Source organism: Somniosus microcephalus, chromosome 27 (genome assembly GCF_052327205.1).
Source record: "Somniosus microcephalus isolate GS21.2 chromosome 27, FLI_Smic_1.0, whole genome shotgun sequence".
NCBI lineage: Eukaryota > Metazoa > Chordata > Chondrichthyes > Squaliformes > Somniosidae > Somniosus > Somniosus microcephalus.
This window is the reverse complement of record NC_141013.1, coordinates 10,092,959-10,116,483: the sequence shown is the minus strand read 5'-3', so window position 1 is coordinate 10,116,483 and position 23,525 is coordinate 10,092,959. Positions and strand designations below refer to the sequence as shown.

The following is a 23,525-nucleotide window of genomic DNA, read 5'->3' as shown; positions in this document are numbered from 1 at the left end:
GGGGTAGGCCATTTAGGACTGAAATGAGGAGGAATTTCTTCACCCAGAGAGTGGTGAACCTGTGGAATTCTCTACCACAGAAGGCAGTAGAGGCCAATTCATTAAATATATTCAAGAAGGAGTTGGATATATTTCTTAAGGCTAAAGGGATCAAGGGGTATGGGGAGAAAGCAGGGACCGGGTACTGAATTTGGATGATCAGCCATGATCGCATTGAATGGCGGAGCAGGCTCAAGGGGCCGAATGGCCTACTCCTGCTCCTATCTTCTATGTTTCTATGTTTGCCTGGCTTTAGTTGGGGGTCGTTGGAGGGAGGAGGTCATGTGATGAAACCTCCGGGAATAGGTCCAACCAGAGTTGGCAACCCGACTCTGAAGTGACCCAAAAAGCCATTCAGCTGTACAAGCACTCATTACACGGACGGCTCGCCACCCTCTCAGGGCAACTAGGTTTAGGATGGGCAATAGGGGGTCACAAATTTAAGTTGTACAAGGCCAGATCTAGGTTAGAGGTCAGGTGGTGGTTCTTTTCCCAGAGAATAGTGGACCTCTGAAACAGGCCGCCGTGTCGTGCGATGGACGCGGACTCGCTGAATTCCTTCAAGCGAGAGCTGGACCTGTTTCTGGCTGGGGCAGAGATCACCTCTTACAGAAGGGTGGGTACTGCAGGCAATTCAGGGCCAGAGCGATCTCCCGGACTAGTTTTGATCACCTAGATGGGCCGGAGAGGAATTTCCCAGATTTTATTTCCCCAACTTGGCCTGGGTTTTTTAATCTGTTTTTTTTGCCTCTCCCAGGAGATCACATGGTTCCGGGTGGGGTGGAGAGTGTATATTGTGATACACGAGGTATCGCAACTGTGTGGGGCAGGCTGGATGGACCAAAGGGTCTTTACCTGTCCGTCATTATTCGTATGTTCGCAATAAATGCAGGCTTGCCAGAATCCTGGGAATACTTTTTTTAAGTTGACTTTTCCTCGCTCCCAATCGGGAATACCTGGTTGTTCTCTTCACTTTCCCATGGAGACCAGGACTGAAGAGGGACCATCGGATTGGAAGGTAGACAAGCAATGGCTAGCATTTAAAGAATTAATACATAATTTACAACAAATATACATTCCTTTATGGCACAAAAACCCCACAGGAAAAGTGGTCCAACTGTGGCTAACAAGAGAAGTTAAAGGTAGTATTAAATCAAAGGAAGAAGCTTATAATGTTGCCAAAAAGAGCAGTAAGCCTGAGGATTGGGAGGATTTTAGAATTCAAGAAAGGAGGACCAAGAAATTGATAAAGAAAGGGAAAATAGAATATGAGAGTAAACTAGTGAGAGACATAAAAACAGACTGTAAAAGGTATGTAAAAAGGAAAAGATTAGCGAAAGTACATGTGGGTCCCTTACAGGCTGAGACAAGAGAAATTATAATGGGGAATAAGGAAATGGCAGAGAAATTAAACAAATACTAGGGGCTGGATTTTGCCAATGGGGAGCTTTTGGAGGCGGGACTCCCACTTGTCATGTTTCAGTCCCGCCTCCATCAACTTCTAGCCAACCCACGCTATTTTCTCTTGATTGATCTTGTTAAGCCCGCCCAGCGGGCTTAGCAGGCCAATTAAGGGAAAGCCGGTTACAGAGAACGTCAACGTATGATGTTTCATCTGTCAAAAACTTTTGACAGATGAATTGTCATCGTTTGACAGCTCTGTGAAGCTGTCAAACACTGACATTCTCTGTAGTTTGATGAGGTCTTGAATTCACGACCTCATCAAACTTCTTTCTTCTTCTGTCATCTCTGCCGCGGAGGTGCGAGACTCTCCGCATACCCACCAATTGAAGCCTGCAGGAAGAAACAAAAGTAAGTACATTTTTTCTAACACTTTCCACTTACCTCAGATACTCACCACTCCACACTTGCACCCATCACTCACCTTCACAGCGCACTTTTGCACCCCTCCGACCCCCACAGACCCACTATTCGCCTCGGTGACCCTGGCGGGTTTCAGAACCTTCGGGAAGCCCGCACTTGTTTGGGCAAAATGGGGATAAATCCTATTTTCTGTCTGTTAACTACCTGTTAACAGGCAGTTAAGTGGCTTTAATCCCTTCCCGCCTCCAAGGAGACGGGACCCAGCGCGGGATGGCTACCTGCCTCCTGTCAAGATGGCATGGAGGCGGGTTGGGGCGGGTTGGGCACCTGCCCCCGAATTCTGACATTTTGCTGGCAGTCCCACCTCCAAACCTGCCTCCCCAGGGCTGACAAAATCCAGCCCTTTGTATCTGTCTGGAGAACCAAGGTCTAGCGAGAATGAGGAACTGAAAGAAATTAGTATTAGTAAAAAAAATAGTACTGGAGAAATCAATGGGACTGAAAGCCAATAAATCCCCTGGACCTGATGGCCTACATCCTAGGGTTTTGAAAGAGGTGGCCATAGAGATAGTGGATGCATTGTTGTCATCTTCCAAAATTCCATTGATTCTAGAACGGTTCCTGCCGATTGGAAGGTAGCAAATGTAACCCCACTATTTAAGAAAGGAGGGAGAGAGAAAATAGGGAACTACAGACCAGTTAGCTTGACATCAGCAGTAGGGAAAATGCTAGAACCTATTATTAAGGACGTGGTAATAGGGCACTTAGAAAATAATAATAGGATTGGGCAGAGTCAAGACGGATTTATGAAAGGGAAATCGTGTTTGACAAATCTGTTGGAGTTTTTTGAGGTTGTAACTAGCAGAATAGATAAGGGGAACCAGTGGATGTGGTGTATTTGGATTTTCAGAAGGCATTTGATAAGATGCCACACAAGAGGTTATTAAACAAAATTAGAGCTCATTGGATTGGGGGTACAGGAAACTTTCGATTAACTGGCCACTAAATAACCGGAAATGTCGGTTAACCGACAAAATTCAGGAGTCGGTTCAGGTAACTTTTTTTACTTTTAGTTACATTTTTTTACTCATTTGGCTGTGCAAGCGTCTAACTGAAGCTGTTGCTAAGCTACAGAGACGCTTGCAAGTTGTGCTGATTGTTTTGAAGCTGTTGCTAAGCAACAGGGTTTGTTGCTAGATACGGAGCTCAGAAGCTCCGTATGTTTTAACTATAGCGTTCGGTTATCCGGAATTGCTGATGAACCGGCAACACGTCGGTCCTGTCCGTGCCGGATACCAGAAAGTTTCCTGTTATATACTAGCATGGATTGAGGATTGGTTAATGGTCAGAAAACAGAGAGTCGGAATAAACGGGTCATTTTCAGGTTGGCAGGCTGTAACTAGTGGGGTATCGCAAGGATCAGTGTTTGGGCCTCAGCTATTCACAATCTACATCAATGATTTGGATGAGGGGACCAAATGTAATATATCCAAGTTTGCTGATGATACAAAGCTGGGTGGGAATGTAAGATGTGAGGAGGATGCAAAGAGGCATCAGGGGGATATAGACAGGCTAAGTGAGTGGGCAAGAACATGGCAAACGGAATATAATCTGAAGAAATGTGAAGTTATCTACTTTGGTAGGTAAAACAGAAAAGCAGAGTATTTTTTTTAAATGGTGAGAGACTGGGAAATGTTGGTGTTCAGAGGGACCTGGGTGTCCTTGTACTTGAATCACTGAAAGTTAACATGCAGGTACAACAAGCAATTAAGAGAGCAAATGGTATGTTGGTCTTTATTACAAGAGGATTTGAGTATAAGAGTAAAAATGTCTTACTGCAATTATATAGGGCCCTGGTGAGACCACACCTGGAGTACTGTAATAACAACAGAAAATGCTGTGTACAGTTTTGGTCTCCTTACCTAAGGAAGGATATACTTACCATAGAGGGAGTGCAACAAAGGTTCACCAGACTGATTCCTGGGATGGGGGGATTGTCCTATGAGGAGAGATTGAGTAGACTAGGCCTATATTCTCTAGAGTTTAGAAAAATGAGGCGATCTCATTGAAACATACAAAATTCTTACAGGACTTAACAGGGTAGATGCAGGGAGGATGTTTCCCCTGGCTGTGGAGCCTAGAACCAGGGGTCACAGTCTCAGAATAAGGGGTCGGCCATTTGAGGAGGAATTTCTTCACTCAGAGGGTGGTGAATCTTTGGAATTCTCTACCCCAGAGGGCTGTGGAGGCTCAGTCGTTGAGTATATTCAAGACAGAGATCGATAGATTTTTGGATATTAAGGGAATCAAGGGATATGGGGATAGTGCAGGAAAGTGGAGTTGAGGTAAAAGATCAGCCATGAGGGGCCGAATGGCCGACTCCTGCTCCTATTTCTTATGTTCTAAAACAGTATAGCTGCTCCCCCCAGCTACATTCTGCAGTAACGTTTAAAACAATATATGGAGCATAAATTGAATGTGTCATTTTTAGCACCATTAAATAAATATCACTTTTACACAGATAAAATACAATGAAACATTTGAACCATTCGCCAATACAGAATTGAGAGTAATGAATAAAATAATCCCCTAGGCAGTGAAACTGGTGCTATTTTTAGAATTGGTAACGTTGGATACAACAGAAAAACTAGCACACAAATTGGTAGAGGTAGATTCATGAGGGGAACTATAGGATCATACAGCGCAGAAGGGGGCCATTCGGCCCATCGTGCCTGTGTCGGCCCTTTGAAAGAGCTATCCAATTAGTCCCACTCCCCCTACTCTTTCCCCATAAGCCCTGCAAATGTTTTCCCTTTGTGTATTTATCCAATTCCCTTTTAAGAGTTACTATTGAATCTGCTTTCACCGACCGCCCTGTCAAGCAGTGAATTCCAGATCACAACTTGCTGCGTAAAATATATTTTCCTCATCTCCCCCTCTGGTTCTTTTGCCAATTAAGTTAACTCTGTGTCCTCTGGTTACCGACCCTCCTGCCAGTGGAAACAGTTTCTCCTTCGTTACTCTACCAAAACCCTTCATAATGTTGAACACCTCCATTAAATCTCCTTTTAACTTCTCTGCTCCAAGGAGAACAATCCCAACTTCTCCAGTCTCTCCACATAACTGAAGTCCCTCATCCCTGGTACCATTCTAGTAAAACTCCTCAAATGAGATTACCTGAGGATATTTTTCAAATTCGTATGTTCGAGTGCCTGGCACTTACTACTTCTTTCGTATTGTGGGAAAAGCTTATTATGGGATGTCTAGTTCGATTCTCCATTCGATGACCTCCTGAGATGCCGAGTGGAGAAACGAGGTGCCTCCTGCAACAGATCTCAGTGGGCAGGTTGATGTGACATGTTCCACGGTCTGGGACTCGTGGCCACAGCCGCATTTCGGGTCGTCCCTCATCTTCCACTCGTGGAGCAGGTGGCTGCATCGTCCGTGCCCTGTACGGATTGGGTTGAGCGCCGTCCACTGTCTGCGAGGGAGGCCGAAGCCAAGGGACCTCTGCTGTTGGGCCAGCGATGAGCTGTTGGTTCTTTATGTTGCGTGCGTCCCGCCGACATTCACAGTTGTAGTTGGACTACCAGCGCCGATCACTTACATAGAATTACATCGAGGCTACAGCCCAGAAACAGGCCATTCGGCCCAACTGGTCTGTGCCGGCCTTTATGCTCCACATGAGCCTCCTCCCACCCCTCTTCATCTGACCCTATCAGCATATCCTTTTATTCCTTTCTCCCTCATGTGTTTATCTAGCTTCCCCTTAAATGTATCTATGTTATTCGCCTCAACTACTCCCTGTGGTAGCGAGTTCCACATTCTTACCACTCTCTGGGTAAAGAAGTTTCTCCTGAATTCCCTGTTTGATTTATTGGTGACTATCTTATATTTATGAGTCCTTGATAGTGATGAGGAGCTGGAGCCCTGGAAGACTTCCCCCTTTCCCCAAGTGCTGGGATCAGTTGTAGCAACCTTACTGGCCGCCTTGACTGAGATCAGATAAGAGCATGTGCCGGGGATGGAACTTGGGGCCTTCCTACTCACAATGGCGGGGGCTTTACTTCAGCGATCGGGATAGCTCCTGCAACGATGCTAAAGTGGGATTCTATAACATGGGCTTCAAGATGTTATTGTTTTCCTTAAGGTGACATTTGCTCAGGTGCTGTATTTTTTTTTTGCCCTACTTTTAAAGTCACTGGTCTCAGAGGAATGAAAGGTGCATCATTTCTTCCAGCAACGTGAGGGGAACAAACAACAGCACTTCATGCCTCGTTTTTCTTCATGGTTCTAAAATAATTTGTTTTTCTAGCGGGTTGGCCGCTCGCTTCTGCCAAGGCAAAGCACTACCCCCCCAAAAAAAAAACACACAGCCCAGTGACGCAGGCCCACGAGTGCTGCTGTTACTAATTCAGGTGGGCCCCAGGAGGTGTGACTCGAGGCTGAGAGAGAGGGAGGGAGGGGAGCCCCAAGGCAGTCAAACAAGAATTCAATTCTCTGCCATCTGCAATGCCTGGAGGCCTCCTTGTTTATATCCATGTCACACACTGGCAATTAAGGTCACAGAAAACAGGAGTCTTTCGCTGCTGAAATAAAAATGTTACTGGCTACCACTTTAAGAGCTGGCTAGAAACTTCATGAAGCGCGTTGATTTTAAAACTTTAATCTGAATTGATAACTGTTACACAAACGGAGCGACGAGAGGGGTCAAAGGGAAGACAGAAACGGCACCTACTTTGGGCACTTGATTGATGCTGAGCAGACGAGGTAACTTTAAGCTCAGCATTCCTGAAGTTACTTTGCCCTCTTTGCCCAATGTAGCAGCTTCCGCTCAGACAGGCCGAGTGTGTGTTGGCGGCAACGGCCCCTCCGCGATCTCCCCTCCCCTACCTCAGCAGCCCGGCATCCACGTCCTTCTCATCAGTCTCCTCTTGCACACTCGGCGGTGGCTGCAGCACATCTGTGCTAAGGAAGCAAAAGAAAAAGCACGCACATGTGTCATCGCCATAGTAACGCAGATATAAGCAAGTACCAGAGACACTTTAACTTTTGACTAAAAAAAAGCCACTCCCATATCAATTCATCGTGGCAATTTTTTTTTTCTTTCTCTCTCTCTTCCAGTATTCATCTCAGTTTTTCCACAGAGCTTGCTTTGTAATGTCAAGATAATAGGATCAATGATCGACTGGAGAATGTAAATTAATAGTTCGACTGTTTCCCAGATAATAACTGGGAGCCACACAAAGAGTACACTTTACAGTCTGCCCGCAATTTATAACTGTCATGTATTAAGTTACCAGTGCATATTCTAACAGAAGCTCAAATGGACAGTGTGGTGATTCAGTTCTTGGCACTGTAGTTGGTTCCAGCAATGTCTTTAATCCTTTGCTTTCAGTTCACACAATGGGCCTAGTGGGTGAGGGCAGCACTGATGAAGTACTGAAACATACAGATTAGACAGTCCCAAATTTGACTCCCAGTCTGTGCTGAGCTGTCTGATTCTTGTGATACAAACTCAAGCTGTGCTGTTCCAAGCCAGGGCTACAATCAGGAAGAGGAGGAGGCCATTCAGCCCCTCGAGCCTGCTCCGCCATTCACTTAGAGCATGGCTGATCTGTACCACAACTCCATTCGTCCACCTTTGCTCCATATCCCTTAATACCCTTGCCTAACAAAAGATCATGAAAACTCCAACTGTCCCCCAGCATCCGCAGTCTTTTGGGGGAAAGAGTTCTCGATTTCTACCACCCTTTGTGTGAAAAAGTGCTTCCTGATTTTAAGATTATGGGGAAAAAATACAGTATTGCCTCGTTTGGGGCACCATTATTGGCCCGGCGCAAAGTTTAATGCCTGGTGCTAATTATCGCCTCCGACGGCAAACTTGGCTTTTATCGCCCCTGGAGGTGATTGGAGCGCTAAATCAGGCACTTCACACCTGTCTTAAGGCGCAAAGGTCGAGGAGCGAAGGCGCTACCTTAGAGCGCTGGCGAAGCAAGGAAGGGCAAATCAAAATGAACCTGCAAAGTGCTGCTCCGTACCCAAAACTCCTTCACACAGCGTTGAATCTCTCCAGAAGTCTCTCTCTCTCTCTCTCTCAGAATGCGTGGTGCAAAAATGTCACCAACAAAAAAAGGCAGGAAGTGGCTGCCTTAAATAGCGCTCCCCCAGTCCCTTCCCGACTGCAAAACGCTCCCCTCAACCTGTCGTTGCTAGCGGCAGGCGGTAAAGCAGGGGGCGCCACTCAATATCCGGTCCGGGGCGTTGCGCACTCGACTGACGTCACGATCTGCCGACGCAGGAGATCATGGCGGTAGTGTTTAGCGCCGCCGCAAAATGTCTAGTTAATTTCACGAGCGGCACAAACATCGCCGGACCCGGGCGCTAGTTGCTTTGCGCCTCATTAGCCCCCTCTTAAGGCGCTAATGGGAGGCGCAAACAACGGAATTTTTCCCCCTATGTCCCTAATTTAGTTGTTTCCTAGACTGGGGGAGGGGGAGCATCCGCCAGGGTTCCCGCTCCTGAGCACTATGGAAAGCGTATGTGTGCAGCCAATCAGGCGAGGCCGACGTCAGGCTCAGTTGGGATGATGTCTTCAGTTGGGATGATGTCTTCAGTTGGATACCCTGCCGACATTCACAGTCCAGCCTCACATATGAAGAATGGCCACTTAGGTAAGGTCCAAGAGGGCTGTCGACATCAGTGGAACCATGTCCCACCAAGAGTGAGTGCCTTCAGGAGAGCAGCCGGGAGAGAAAATCTGTGATGGGCGAGGAGTTCGCTCAGTCCAAATACTCCAGCACCATAATTAGACACTTCTTGTAATTCCCACATTTCTATCCATATTCGCTTTTAATTCCCGACTAGAAATTTCTTCCCGCTAAATGCGAACACACCCAGAAGCAGTAAAATGTTTTAAAAGAAAATGCTTCCAGACTTTTATCTTCTTTTGGCTTGGTCTGACTGATTTGCAGGGAGTCTCCTGGATCCCAGCCCTGCTTTTCCCTGTGGATGAGCATTTATCCTGTACTTTACTGATGTCCTCTCTTTGACTTGCAACTCGCTGCAGGTTACATGATCAGCTCTCTTTCCTGTTTCCATTCGAAGCTGGAACACGGGGGAATCCCTGTAGATACGAGACCACCAAATTGTCACCCACCCAACTCGTAAATTAAGATTATTTGAGCAAAAACTACTTTCTCCTATTTGTTGCGGTGGGATTAAAACATTAACAGCCACTGGCTTTCCCACTTTGAGACACATTATAGCAGGTGTCCCAGGGCTAAAAGGGTTAAATTATGAGGACAGTTTGCATAAACTTGGCTTGTATTCCCTTGAGTCTAGAAGATTGAGCGGTGATCTAATCAACAACAACAACTTGCATTTATCTAGCGCCTTTAACGTAGTAAAACGTCCCAAGGCGCTTCACAGGAGCGATTATCAAACAAAACTTGACACCGAGCCACATAAGGAGATATCAGGACCGGTGACTAAAAGTGGTCGGTTTTAAGGAGTGTCTTTAAAGGTGGAAAGAGAGGGAGAGAGGTGGCGGCGGCGAGGTTTAGGGAGAGCATTCCAGAGTTCAGGACCTAGGCGGCTGAACGCACGGCCGCCAATGGCGGAGCGAATAAGATCTGTGTTGAAAATAGTAGGTCAGCCTGCCGGATTCAATAGGGTAGATAAATCAAATCAAAATCAAAATCAAATCAACTTTTATTGTCATTGTTAGTGCACAAGTGCAGTACAACGAAATGTAGGCTTGCAGCTCCTGAGAGTGTACATTTGGATGAAGACATTTAAACATTCAACATACATTTGGCTTGTAGTATATTAACATAACTATAACCATAATAAAGTGCATTGGCAGATGTGCAGGCTTTAGAGTTTATTTGTGGAGTTCAGTAGGATGACAGCCCTGGGAAAGAAGCTGTTCCTAAATCTGGTTCCTAAATTCCTAAAACTATTTTATCTGGTGAGGTAATGCAGAACATGGGGGTGGGGGGTCTGTAATCTTAACATTAAATTCAGGAGTGTAATCAGGAAGCAGTTCTTCACACAAACGGTAACGGGAATCTGGAACTCTCGCCCCCCAAATGGCTGTGGATGCTGGGTCAAGACTGAGATCGATAGATTTTTGTTAGATGAGGGTATCAAGGGGAACCCACAACCTTCTGACTCAGATGCAAGAGTGCTACCCACTGAGCAGGTCAGCCAATCAGGCTGGAGATCAGCCTGTCCAATTCTCAGCCCTCCTAATTTCCATTAACATTAATAACAGGAAAATTGGTCTGGGCTGTGACTCAGGCGTGTCCACCCTCATTGCCTGATTGTCCAATCTGCCATCTATTGAACGGGCCCACTAACCTTTACAGTTTACCCCACAGAATAAGAAAAGTCTAGCCTTCAGGTGCTGGTTAAAAGCCATGTACGTTATGCTTCTGTTGTTTATCACGCCATCTGAACCCCTCAATCAGACTACAGTATAGTGTTGTAACCACTGCTGAGTATTTTAGGGGTTAAACAGTCAACGACAGAGGCTGATAGAGACATTTTCACACCATCGCTGTGACTGGTAATCTCTTTTTCTCTGAGTTATCGGAGAGGCATTTCATTGAGATAAAATGGACTCACCCCGACCTTGGGCATTCTCCAAAACTGAGGCAATAATGAGAAAGCAGTTTAAAAAAAAATCATGAAACAAAATACCTAGAAATATTGCTGCCTTTAGAATGTATTACCGATAATGGACTAAACAAGTCACCTGTAACGCTTAGGGTTTAGGTTTATGGGATATGCATACGTGTTTGTCTTCATCACCTCCGGGTTCGACTTCTCCAACATTACTGGACTCACACAAGTGCCACCTCATCTAAAACTCTGCCACTTACATTCTGTGCTGCACTACCAACCCTGTCCCCATCCTCTCCCAACGCTTGAATTCAAAATCCTCATCATCGTTTGCAAATCATTCCATGGCCTCGCCCCTCCCGACTTCTGCAGCCATCGCTGGCCCGATGTGCCATCCTGTGCCCTCTGCTCTTTCAAGTCTGGCATGCTTTGTAACCCCCCAGCCCTCCAACCCCCACTTTCTTCTACTCCGCCTTCTCTGATAGAGTTTTCAGCCATTGTGCCTTTACATTCTGTAACTCGCTCCCTTTGCAACCTCTCTCCCCACCTTCAAGAGCCTCCTCAAAGCCGATCTCTTCAACATGAGGTAATTTGGTCAAACACCTAACTCTTCTACTACTGCTTGCCATCTGTCCTCACCTCTGTGAAGCTCCTTGGGATGTTTTACTACGTCAAAGGTGCTACATAAATGCAAGTTTTCATTGTTGATCAGCCTTGGACGATCTTTAACAATACATGTAACGTAACCCGATCTTGCAAAACATTTAACAGAAACAATACATCTGTAGAAAATAAGCCACAAGAGAGGTTCGAATGAAGAAGCTTCTCTAACCGTTTGATCTCATCCAGAATGCCAATCTACCATCTTGCCATTACAATATTAGAAGACAGATTTTGGATGAAGACCTGTGGGGTGGCACCAAGCACCAGCACTCTGCCACAAGGTTCTGAGATCAAAGTCGTGCTCACGATTGTCTGATCTGGACTGTCCACCATGAGGTGATGTCGAGTGCAAGGACCAGGTGGAGGCCAGAGATTTATTTCCCTATTTGGAAGGAGGGAAAATTCAGGGGGAGAGTTATCCTCGAGATGCTCTCTTGTGACCCGATCTAGTCAATTGTGGAACAGTCGATGTTTATGGTTTATGTCCTAAGGAGACGTGAGGAGTGAAAATGGAAGATATCGCTCAAATATAACTTAACACGTCCAATTTCTCTTTTGTTTTGGTGACTAATTGTTTTTTGGTCCACCAGCTTTCATGCCTACCCTGCTGCTGGCATCACCTGCTCACTGGGTCCAAATCCACAAGTGCCCATCACCCTCTGGTGCCCCACCCAAGAGGACCAAGCGTCTCAGCAGGTGATCTAATTGGGTTGGGGGATGAGGAGGGGGGTCCTTCACAGTCGAGCCCAAACTTGTCCTTATAGAACATCCACTAGGATAGCAATGAGCAGTGAGAACCCCGGTCAATTCCTCTCTCCCCAGCTCAGGAGCGTAGCGGCCTTTTGTAGAACCCAAACCAATGCCCCAGCTCAGATCAGCTAACTCAGCACAGACAAGGGTTCTAACCTGGGTCCATCCTGGTCCGTATGGCTCAACTACTCACTGATTGATGCTCAGTACCAGATATCACCTGGAAATGTTTAATCATTTCTGTTTAATTTTTATATTCTACACTCACTGGGGTAGATCTTGACTGTGTGCAATAGTGTAAAACCGGTGATTGCGAGTCGGCAGCCCATTTTACAACTCTCCTGATGTTTATTCCCATCGAGGTCATTGTGAGAGATGTAAAACAGACTGTCGACTCGCTCTATAGCTTTACACTATTGCACGGAGTCAAGATCTACCCCACGGTTCTCTGTACTTTGTGAGCAGATGGAATTTGCTGAGTGAATGCTTTAACTGGGCGTGAAACAAACATTTACAAATTGCCTATTTTTATCTGTCGTTTATAGAAAATTTCAGAGCCCCGCATAATCCTGAGGAAAGTGTAACTTTTCTTGGCAATTTCATTATCGGGATTCTCCGCATTTCGAAATACTATTGCGGTTACATCACTTTAAATGCAACATTTTCCAATTGACTCTCACTGTTAACCCTATTTGCCTAAAATGAACTTTCTAATCTAAGGGCAGGGCCTAAAATCGGTGCTGCAATCAGCAGTAATTTCTAGCGCTTAGAACCTTTGCCTGAGCCTCATCATCAATCCTTTCTGATCCAGGAGTACAGTAGCAGAACCTTGAATCATAGGATCATAGAAATTTACGGCACAGAAGGAGGCCATTCGGCCCATCGTGTCTGTGCTGGACGAAAAAGAGCCATCCAGCCTAATCCCACTTTCCAGCTCTTGGTCCGTAGCCCTGTGGGTTACGGCACTTCAAGTGCATATCCAAGTACTTTTTAAATGCGATGAGGGTCTCTGCCTCTCCCACCCTTTCAGGCAGTGAGTTCCAGACCCCCACCACCCTCTGGGTGAAAAAAGTTCTCCTCAACTCCCCTCTAATCCTTCTACCAATGACTTTAAATCTATGCCCCCTGGTTGTTGACCTCTCTGCTAAGGGAACATAGGCCATTCAGCCCCTCGAGCCTGTTCCGCCATTCAATCAGATCAAGGCTGATCTGCGACCTAACTCCATATACCTGTCTTAGGCCCATATCCCTTAATACCTTTGGTTAACAAAAAGCTATCAATCTCAGATTTAAAATTAATAATTGATCGAGCATCAATTGCCGTTTGCGGAAGAGAGTTCCAAACTTCTACCACCCTTTGTGTGTAGAAGTGTTTCCTAACTTCACTCCTGAAAGGTCTGGCTCTAATTTTTAGACTATGCCCCCTAGTCCTAGACTCCCAACCAGCAGAAATAGTTTCTCTCTATCTACCCTATCTGTTCCCCTTAATATCCTGAAAACTTCGATCAGATCACCCCTTAACTTTCTAAATTCTAGGGAATACAACCCTAATTTGTGTAATCTCTCCTCGTAACTTAACCCTTGAAGTCCGGGTATCATTCTGGTAAACCTACGCTGCACTCCCTCCAAGGCCAATATATCCTTCCTAAGGTGTGGTGCCCAGAACTGCTCCCAGTGCTCCAGGTGTGGTCTAACCAGGGTTTTGTACAGCTGCAGCATAACTTCTACCCCATTGTATTCTAGTCCTCTAGATATAAAGGCCAGCATTCCATTATAGCCTTTTTGATTATTTGATTATTTTTTGTACCTGAAATAAACGTGTTTCCACGATGTACATTTCCTTAGTAATGGAGCAGTCCATAAACTACCACACCCGGAGCGGGGTGGGATTGTAGCTAACTGAAACTGAATATATCTTCTCCAATTCCACCATGCAATTTTCACAAACAACTTTTATTATCCATCAGTTATCTTAGGAACTTTAAAATAATAATACAGGCCTGTGCCAAGATCTGTAACCGAGTCAGATACATATTGTTTGGCTCTCCCCTTGCTTTGAATTTCTGTAATGATATTATCACAGTCATTGTTTAAAGTCGTTTCAATGTTATTTGCAGTTTCAGGTATTTAGTGACACTGACCTAAATCTAAAGAATGATGGGTAAAGAGATTTGGCACTTAAAGTGGCAGTCTGTGTTTGCTTTGCCCTCAGCTGCACAGATTGCTCTAGCAGAGATTCTATCCATTCTGTGCCTTATTTCTAAAGAAGATTAATTGCCCCCCCTCACGCTGCACTTGCGTGTGCTCAGTTCTCCAGCAGCCCTTCCCCTGAACACTGCATCGAATATTTACACTGGAACAAACATTACATTTGCCACAAGCAGATAATAAAGTGCATTTTTTTAATACATGCATTCAACGCCTCGCTCAATTGGCTCCTTCGTCATGTGTGAGCCTGGCTAGTGAGTGTTCGGCGGGGCTATTCCACCATAGGGAGCGTCGCGGCCGAGTCCTGTCCCGTCCTCACCCGACGTCCACACGCACACTTTCCAGCCAAGGTCACTGGACAGCGATCAGAAGCCGGAGGTACCTGCAGGGATTTCTCCCCCTTCCTAGCCCAAGAGTGCTCGGGTCCAACTGTAGCACCTTCACCCCTGGCATGTTTTATTAAAATTATAGAACAGGATGATAAGGAATATTATTTCTAGTGTTGTCCAAATGGTAATGTTTACAGTCGATGTCAGAGATACTTATGACAGCAGGTGTCCTGGAGAACTGACTGACACAGTTAAAAATCAACCACCATCACTAAAACAGATGACCTGGTCATTATCACATTGCCGTCTGAGGGATCTTGCTGTGCGCAAATTGGCTGCCATGTTTCCTACATTACAACAGTGACTACCCTTCAAAAAGTACTTTTTTGGCTGTAAAGCGCTTGGGGACGTCCTGAAAAGCGCTACGGAAATGCAAAAACAACAACAACAACTTGCATTTATATATCACCTTTAACGTAGTAAAACATCCCAAGGCGCATCACAGGAGCGTAATTAGACAAAATTTGACATCGAACCACATGAAGAGATATTAGGACAGGCGACCAAAAGCTTGGTCAAAGATAGGTTTTAAGGAGCGTCTTAAAGGAGGAGAGAGAGGTAGCGAGGCGGAGAGATCCAGAGCTTAGGGCCGAGACGGCTGAAATTCAAGTCCTTTCTTTCTTAAAGCCACCTACACACTGCCACGTGTCTGGCTGGAATCACAGGAGAAGCGTTTCCGTGCTCTGGCTGCACCCTTTACAAATGAAAAGAGAGCCGGTTTTAGCAATGGAAACTCTGAGCTGGTGGCATCTTCTCCTGAAATCCTAAATAAACAAGCGCCTTGTATAAACACACCTTTAGCTCATTCATCCAGAAAGAAAAATAAACTACAACCCCTCCATATAACATCCTGCTGCCTCTTAGGTGACGCTCTTTTCTGAATCATTTTTCTGGGATGTGGGCGTCGCTGGCAAGGCCGGCATTTATTGCCCATCACTTGTTGCCCTTGAGAAGGTGGTGGTGAGCTGCCTTCTTCTTGAACCGCTGCAGTCCGTGTGGTGAAGGTACTCCCACAGCGCTGTTAGGGAGGGAGTTCCAAGATTTTGACCCAGCGACGATGAAGGAACGGCCGATATATGTCCAAGTCGGGTTTGGTGTGTGACTTGGAGGGGAACTTGGAGGCGGTGGTGTCCCCATGTACCTGTTGCCCTCATCCTTCTAGGTGGTGGAGGTCGTGGATTTGGGAAGTGCTGCTGAAGAAGCCTCCAGTCATCATGAGTATGGGGCCGGCTTGAGGGACCAGCTGGACTATACCTGCCCGTCATTTTTGTATGTTCCAGACAAAGGCTTTGTCTCAAATGGCCACCTGTGCCGATTTGAACTGGAGACTCTGGTGTTGTGGAGCAGGTTCCCGCTAATTTGCATCATTGGAAACGGGGCAGCAAGGTTGTGGGTTTCAATCGTCACGTCCGAACAATCCGTGTGCACATGCACGGGTGATGTGTCCATGGGTCTGCCTGTAGCTCCATGTGAGCATGAGTGGGCACTTCCGACACTCCTGCCTTGTGTGTGGTTTAGCCAGCAGGCTCCGATCACAAGGTGGTGAATGAGGGGAAGTGAGGAGTCATGTTAGGTTCCCTTCGAACGTGAATGCAATAGCAAAATACTGCGGATGCTGGAAATCTGAAATAACAATAGAAAATGCTGGAAATACTCAGCAGGCCAGGCAGCATCCGTGGAGAGAGAAACAGAGTTAACGTTTCAGGTCTGGGAACCTTCATCAGAACTTCAGAGTTTTGATGAAGGGTTTCGACCTGAAACGTTAGCTCTGTTTCTCTCTCCACGGATGCTGCCTGGCCTGCTGAGTATTTCCAGCATTTTCTGTTGTTATTGCCTTAGAACATGGCTCTCCACTGATGACACTGAGCGACAAATTGATCCTGCCTTGCTTCCTCTGATCTGGGGGTTGCGACGAGCGCACTTTTTTCCCTCTACACAGATGGACTATATCGGTCCCTGATGTTTCGTCAAACCTTCCAGCTATCTTCTCCTTTGCCAGCCTCTTAATCTATTACCAACAATTAACCCAGACAGTAAAAACCCCACAGCTTTCCTTGTGATTCATAGAAACATAGAAGATAGGAGCAGGAGTAGGCCATTCGGCCCCTCGAGCCTGCTCCGCCATTTAATGAGATCATGGCTGATCATCCAAACTCAGTACCCTGTCCCTGCTTTCTCCCCATATCCCTTGATCCCTTTAGCCTTAAGAAATATATCTAACTCCTTCTTGAATATATTTAATGAATTGGCCTCAACTGCCCTGTGTGGCAGAGAATTCCACAGGTTCACCACTCTCTGGGTGAAGAAATTCCTCCTCATCTCTGTCCTAAATGGCTTACCCCTTATCCTTAGACTGTGATCCCTGGTTCCGGACTCCCCCGCCATCGGGAACATCCTTCCTGCTTCTAGTCTGTCTAGTCCTGTTAGAATTTTATAAGTTTCAATGAGATCCCCTCTCATTCTTCTAAACTCCAGCGAGTATAAGCCCAATCGACCCAATCTCTCCTCATACGTCATTCCTGCCATCCCAGGTATCAGTCTGAATAATGTGCCCACAGTCTGTTGGCTGGTCTCACCATAATGAAGCTCACTTATTTTCTTGTGCCACTTTAGGTACCCTCCCATTAGAAGGTGTGGTAAACCACTGTTTGTATTCCTGTTTGTCCTGTTTGTATTCCACTGTGTACATGCCTGGACATGCCTCGGCTGACTCCTCCCACAGGTCCTAGTATAAAGGTGACTGCTCCCCAGCCTTTGTATCCTGGACCGGTCGACCACTCGAGGCAGACCTCCATTCTGTTGTTAATAAAAGCCTTTAGTTACTCTTCTAACTCTCAGTCTTTTATGAGTAATTGATAGCGCATCAGAAGGTCACCACTATACAATCAGAAATTCGGTAGATCCGCACTCAACACAAGGTCACATACCCATATCGGCCCACGACGATCAGAGGACGGGCTGCTACATAACTTACATCATTCCACTGCCATCGCCACTTGACCACCAAGGAACAGATAAATGCAAGTCTACAATGAAACACCACCTTAAAACAGGAAAGATTGCCTCATAAGACAATTGCAAACAACACAGCCCCCTTTAAGAGGTACCGACTGGTAAACAGAGAGTCTCAGAAATGCTAACCCAGTACAGATTTTATTTTGCAGTGTTTCTCAGTTTGTCCTCTTCTCTTACCAGACTGCAGGTTCAGCTGCTAATGCCTCACAAAATCCCAGGGCTCTTCATCCTGCCAATGTGTGGCGTGGTGGCCCGTTTCAGCAGACTTGTGCCTGGCTGCATGTCAGTCGTGCACTGGAGCGGATCATCCAGTTCGAGCCTCCTGGTCCCCCGCAGACAACTCCTCTTGTCCTCTGTCTCCCGTGCGGCAATTAAAGGCAATTGCCAAAAAGGGTCAACTTTGCAGACGGCCAAAAAACAAAGCACACACGCAACCGGGTAATCTCCGTCCCATCTCCCCACCCCCTCGTGCCTGGTGCTGAGGCCAAGAGCTGACAATGACAGACACTTCATTACTCAGTCGCACTGCTTGTGTTGTGTGAGAGGTTTTAAGCCAAACAGCAGGGAATGACTTCCAAGCACAGAAATTGCACAAGGTAATGAATATCACCGTGCCGCGATTAAAGGGGAAGAGCTTAATTTTTTTGATTTCAGGAAAGCCAACAATTGCTTTGCCAATTATCTCCCCACCTCTGCTGATGGTGTTGACTCCTGCTTGGAGAGGGGCTCGTGCCCTCCACTACCCCTCTTCCCAGTGGTCATTCTTCAACTGTGATCCTGCTCAGTGAGTACTGGCAGGCTGTTTTGACTGCGGACTGTAGGGATCACTGGATAGCGATCTGGAAATGCCCCAGCCACCAACGAGTTGAGAGCAGCGATCTCATCTCAAACCACAGACTGAACATTGGACCTTGCCTGTCTGTTATGGCTCAGCTATTCGCAGTCTCATTTTATTTTTACAAATACATCTAATCAAAAGGCTGAGGGGGGAATGTCAATGTCAGCCAATAGCTCAGTGGGTAGCACACTTGCCTCGGAGTCAGAAGGTTGTGAGTTCATAATCCCACTCCAGAGACTTAAGCACAAAAATCTAGGCTGACACTCCAGTGCAGGACTGAGGGAGTGCTGCACTGCCGGAGGTGCCGTCTTTCAGCTGAGACATTAAACCGAGGCCCCATCTGCTCTCTCAGGTGGATGTAAAAGATTCCCAGGGCACTATTGGAAGAAGAGCAGGGGGAGTTATCCCTGGTGTCCTGGCCAATATTTATCCCTCAATCACCATAATAAAAAGCAGATTATCTGGTCATTATCACATTGCAGTTTGTGGGAGCTTGCTGTGCGCAAATTGGCTGCCGCATTTCCCACATTACAACAGTGACTACACTTCAAAAGTACTTCATTGGCTGGAAAGTGCTTTGAGACGTCCGGTGGTTGTGAAAGGCGCTTTTTTCTTCTTTCAATGTTCCCTCTAATTTTTTTTGGGTGTGCGGCCCATTTAACGGGCTGCGCGGCTTATTCAAATTTCCGCGCATGCGCGGTTTCTCCATTGTGAAGCCGACAAGCGGCCTGCATGGGACCTCCAGAGCGCTGCGCTGCGCATGGCAGGTTAACGGGAACATTGCGGAGGGGGTGACCTAATTGAGGTCTTTAAGATTATGAAAGGGTTTGATAGGGTAGATGTAGAGAAGAGGTTTCCACTTGTGGGAGAATCCAAACTTAGGGGTAATGAATATAAGATCGTCACTAATAAGTCCCATAAGGAATTCAGGAGAAACTTCTTTACCCAGAGAGTGGTTAGAATGTAGAACTTGCTAACACACGGAGTGGTTGAATAGCATAGATGCATTTAAGGGGAAGCTAGATATGTACATGAGGGAGAAAGGAATAGAAGGATATGCTGATAGGGTTAGATTAAGTAACAACAACAACTTTTATTTATATAGCGCCTTTAACGTAGTAAAACGTCCCAAGGTGCTTCACAGGAGCGATTATCAAACAAAATTTGATACCGAGCCACATAAGGAGATATTAGAGCAGATGACCACAAACTTGGTCAAAGAGGTAGGTTTTAAGGAGCGTCTTAAAGGAGGAAAGAGAGGTAGAGAGGCGGAGAGGTTTAGGGAGGCAATTCCAGAGCTTAGGGCCGAGGCAGCTGAAGGCACGGCCGCCAATGGTGGAGCAATTAAAATCGGGGATGTGCAAGAGGCCAGAGTTGGAGGAGCACAGATATCTCAGGGGGTTGTGGGGCTGAGGGGACTACAGAGATAGGGAGGGGCGAGGCCATGGAGGGATTTGAAAACAAGGATGAGAATTTTAAAATTGAAGCGTTGCTAAACGGGAGCACAGGGGTGATGGGTGAACGGGACTTGGTGCGCGTTAGGACACGGGCAGCAGAGTTTTGGATGAGCTTAAGTTTATAGAGAGGGGAAGATGGGAGTCCAGCCAGGAGTGCATTGGAATAGTCAATTCTAGAGGTAACAAAGGCATGGATAAGGGTTTCAACAGGAGATGTAGGTGGAGGCAGCGGTGGAGTCGGGCAGTGTTATGGAGGTGGAAGTAGGCAGTCTTAGTGATGGCGTGGAGTAGGGTGGGAGGAGGCTTGTGTGGAGCATAAACACTGGCATAGGCCAGTTGGGCCAAATGGCCTGTTTCTGTGCTGCAAATTCTATGTAATTTTATGTAACCAGTTCCTCACACTTGTGTAGGATTATTGGTTGGCAGGGCTGGGATCATTCTTGGGATCAGGGGTAAAGCAAGGGGAAGTGCTAGATCTTGTTAGGCAGTGGGTTGGGATGGTACTGGTACCTGTGTGGGGCGGGGTGGGTGGTAAAGAGGTTGGTGGGTGATGGGGTCTGTTTAGAGGATGGCGTAGGGATGATTGGGGTGGTGGGACGTGGGATCTCTGCAGGGAAGGAGATAATGAATGTGTTTCCTAGGTCCAGTTTCAGTCCGAGCATCACTTACTCTGACTGGCAGATGTCGTGCCGGTTTTGCATCCTCATAGCTGTTACGGGGGTGCTGGGTCGCACCAGAGCTGAGCACCCTCTCCCAACCCTCAGAAACCTCTCAAAAGTCTTCACATACAATAAATTACTTATGAAGTGCAGGCACCGATGTTATGTAGGCAAATGTGGCAGCCATTATGCACACAACAAGATCCTACAAACAGCAATGATATCATAAAGACATAAATCCCAGCTTGCTTGTGAATGATATTGTCAGTAAGTGATGCCCAGCTCTTTTAGCTCTTCACCGTCCCTAAATAGGTTTAACAAATGTTTTTTCATGGCGGTAGTGCCCCTTTAAGGGGGGGGGAGGGAACAAATATCAGTTGGGAAAAAAGAGTCGCAGATGTTTGTGACATCAGAATATTTCCTGACAGGCCTGGCCTCATCTCTTAAAGAAATGGATGTGAAATTAGCCCTTGCTCGTATTTCTATATCGATCTCCACTCACGGCCAATATGCTGCTGTCAAGTTGGCTTCATTTGTCCAAATGTAGTACATTAAATTCTTTCTCCCTCCTCTTGAGAAACGATGATAGTGAAGTCCGATTATTTCCTGAACATTTTTTTCCTCTCTCCTGGCCAGAGTCAAGTTTTTCAATCCAAATATTCAGTGACTCCAAAAACCAAAACAGATGAATTGCCCATAAAGGTTTCTTAAAAGGACACTGTTGTGTTCAAGTGACTTCCATGTCAATTTTTAACACAAGAGTGTTTGGGATGTCATGTTGTCGCTGACTGTCCGCCGCCAAGGATGCCTCTATCTTAATTAGAATTTTTTTTTTTAAAAAGACTTGCATTTATATAGTGCATTTTCACAACTTTCAGATATGTCTCAAACCACTTCACATACAATGAATTAATTTCAAAACAAGAATAAAATAATCTCCCCCAATGAATCAGTGGGTAAATGCATCATTGGATTGGTAGAAAAAGGAGAAGAACTTGAATTTATATCGCGCTTTTCATGTCTTCAGGACATCCCAAAGCGCTTTACCGACAATTAAGTACTTTTTGAAGTGTAGACATGGTTGTAATGTAGGAACTGAGCTATACAGTCTAAGAAAGGCTAGGTGTGATCTCTGGTCTAGGTTAATCTCAGCTGGCGTATTGGTAGGGGCACTACTAGCGAGGGGGGGAAATCAGCCATAATTCCAGATCTAGATTGTCCATTCTTTAACCTCCAGTGGAAAGTTCAAGTGCACAGGCATTGGACGATGACGGGACCTTGCCTGGCTGTGAAGCGTTCCAATAGTCGTGCTCACTGAAGGACGGCCACGTGGGAGAGGCAATGGAGGGTTCTGTCCCAGCGAGAGTCAACGTTCCTCCACGAGAGCCATGGGGAAACTTGGAATGAGAATTCACCTCTTGAATGAATGATGACAATGTGCATCAAATCAGACATACATACCATTTTCCTTCTACACTTTCAGGCATCACCCTCTGACAACACAGCTGTTATAAAGAAAAGGATAAAGCCCATTCTTAAACATCTGGACAGAACTCCTGCACATCTAGACTTCAGACAAAAATCTTTAAGTCCAGATGTTCCAGAATACACATGAATGGCCGGCAAGCAAACAGAAATAAAAATCGCCCCACACCGACTCCCAGGAAACATTCTGTGTAAAGCCTTGTGTGTTTAATGCCTCTTTAGTAAAAGCCATTTATAGTGATGTTGGGCCAGCAAGAAGCAGTGATGTCACTGATTCACTGTGATGTCATGAACATGTAAAATGTCATTTGCATTTTCAATATTCGGAGAGCACTGAGTCACGGCTGCCATGGTGACCACAGGATTATGGGTTAGCTTCAGGCAAAGTAGCCCCTTCAGACTGTTTGATCTCCTACTTCATAGAATAGAATCATAGAATGGTTACAGCACGGAAGAAGGCCATTCGGCCCACCGAGCCCGTGCTGACTCTCAGCTAGTCCCACGCCCCCGCCCTTTCCCCATAGCCCTGCAAATTTTTTTCCTTCAAATACTTATCCAACTCCCTTTTGAAAGATAAGATTGAGTCTGCCTCCACCACCCTTTCAGGCAGTGCTTTCCAGATCTTAACCACTCGCTGCGTAAAAAAAGTTTTTTCTTACGTCGCCTTTGGTTCTTTTGCCAATCACCTTAAATCTGTGTCCTCTGGTTCTCGACCCTTCCGCCAATGGGAACAGTTTCTCTCTATCTACTCTGTCCGGACCCCTCATGATTTTGAACACCTCTCTCAAATCTCCTCTCAATTTTCTCTGCTCCAAGGAGAACAACCCCAGCTTCTCCAGTCTATCAACATAACTGAAGTCCCTCATTCCCAAGCATAAACCATGACTTGCATTGGAATGTTTTTTAAATGAGCCCTAGCCTCAGGCACCCTGCCTGGCATGACACATTCTTTGTGTGGAGCATAAAATGTCACTGAGTTGACTTTACAACCAGAAAGTAGGTTACTTGAGCTGGGCTGGGCTGTGTTGGGTTGGACTGGGCTGTGTTGGGTGGTGCAATTACATTCTTGGTGCAGTTATAAGAATGCAAAGAAAGAAAGAAAGAATTCGCATTTATATAGTGCCTTTCACAGCCTTAGGATGCTTTACAGTCAATTAAGTACTTTTAAAATGTAGTCACTTGTAGGAAATGCGGTACCCAACTTGCACACAGTAAGGTCCCCCAAACAGCAATGAGATAAATGACCAGATAATCTGTTTTGGTGATGTTGGTTGAGGGATAAATATTGGCCAGGACACCGGGAGAACCTGCCTAAAATAGTACCGCGGGATCTTTTAGAGGGCAGTCTTGGCTTAACGTCTCATCCATAAGATGGCACCTCTGACAGTGCAACTCAGTACTGCACTGGAGTGTCAGCCTAGATTTTGTGCTCAAGTCACTGGAGTTTTACAACATGCTGTCTCCTCTTGACTGACAGCATTTTTTTAAAATCCTAATTGGACCAGTATAGATTAGGACACTAAGGGCCCAGCATTCAAGTGTGGGCCCATGACCATGACATACGAGCACT

General features: G+C 46.0%; 1 protein-coding gene across 2 annotated transcripts in view; it reads right to left on the bottom strand.

The window, feature by feature from the left end:
* LOC147099960 (membrane progestin receptor gamma-B-like) overlaps positions 1-18,142 on the bottom strand; it is a 51,686-nt gene extending 33,544 nt beyond the window's left edge. For both annotated transcript variants that reach the window (XM_085968494.1, XM_085968495.1), the window contains exons 1-2: positions 17,694-18,142; positions 6,602-6,831 (exon numbers count right to left, since the gene is read on the bottom strand). In XM_085968494.1, coding sequence (XP_085824620.1) covers positions 6,602-6,652 — 51 coding nt within the window. In that variant the 5' untranslated portion in view covers positions 6,653-6,831; positions 17,694-18,142. The remainder of the gene's footprint in view (positions 1-6,601; positions 6,832-17,693) is intronic.
* Positions 18,143-23,525: the final 5,383 nt, after the last annotated feature.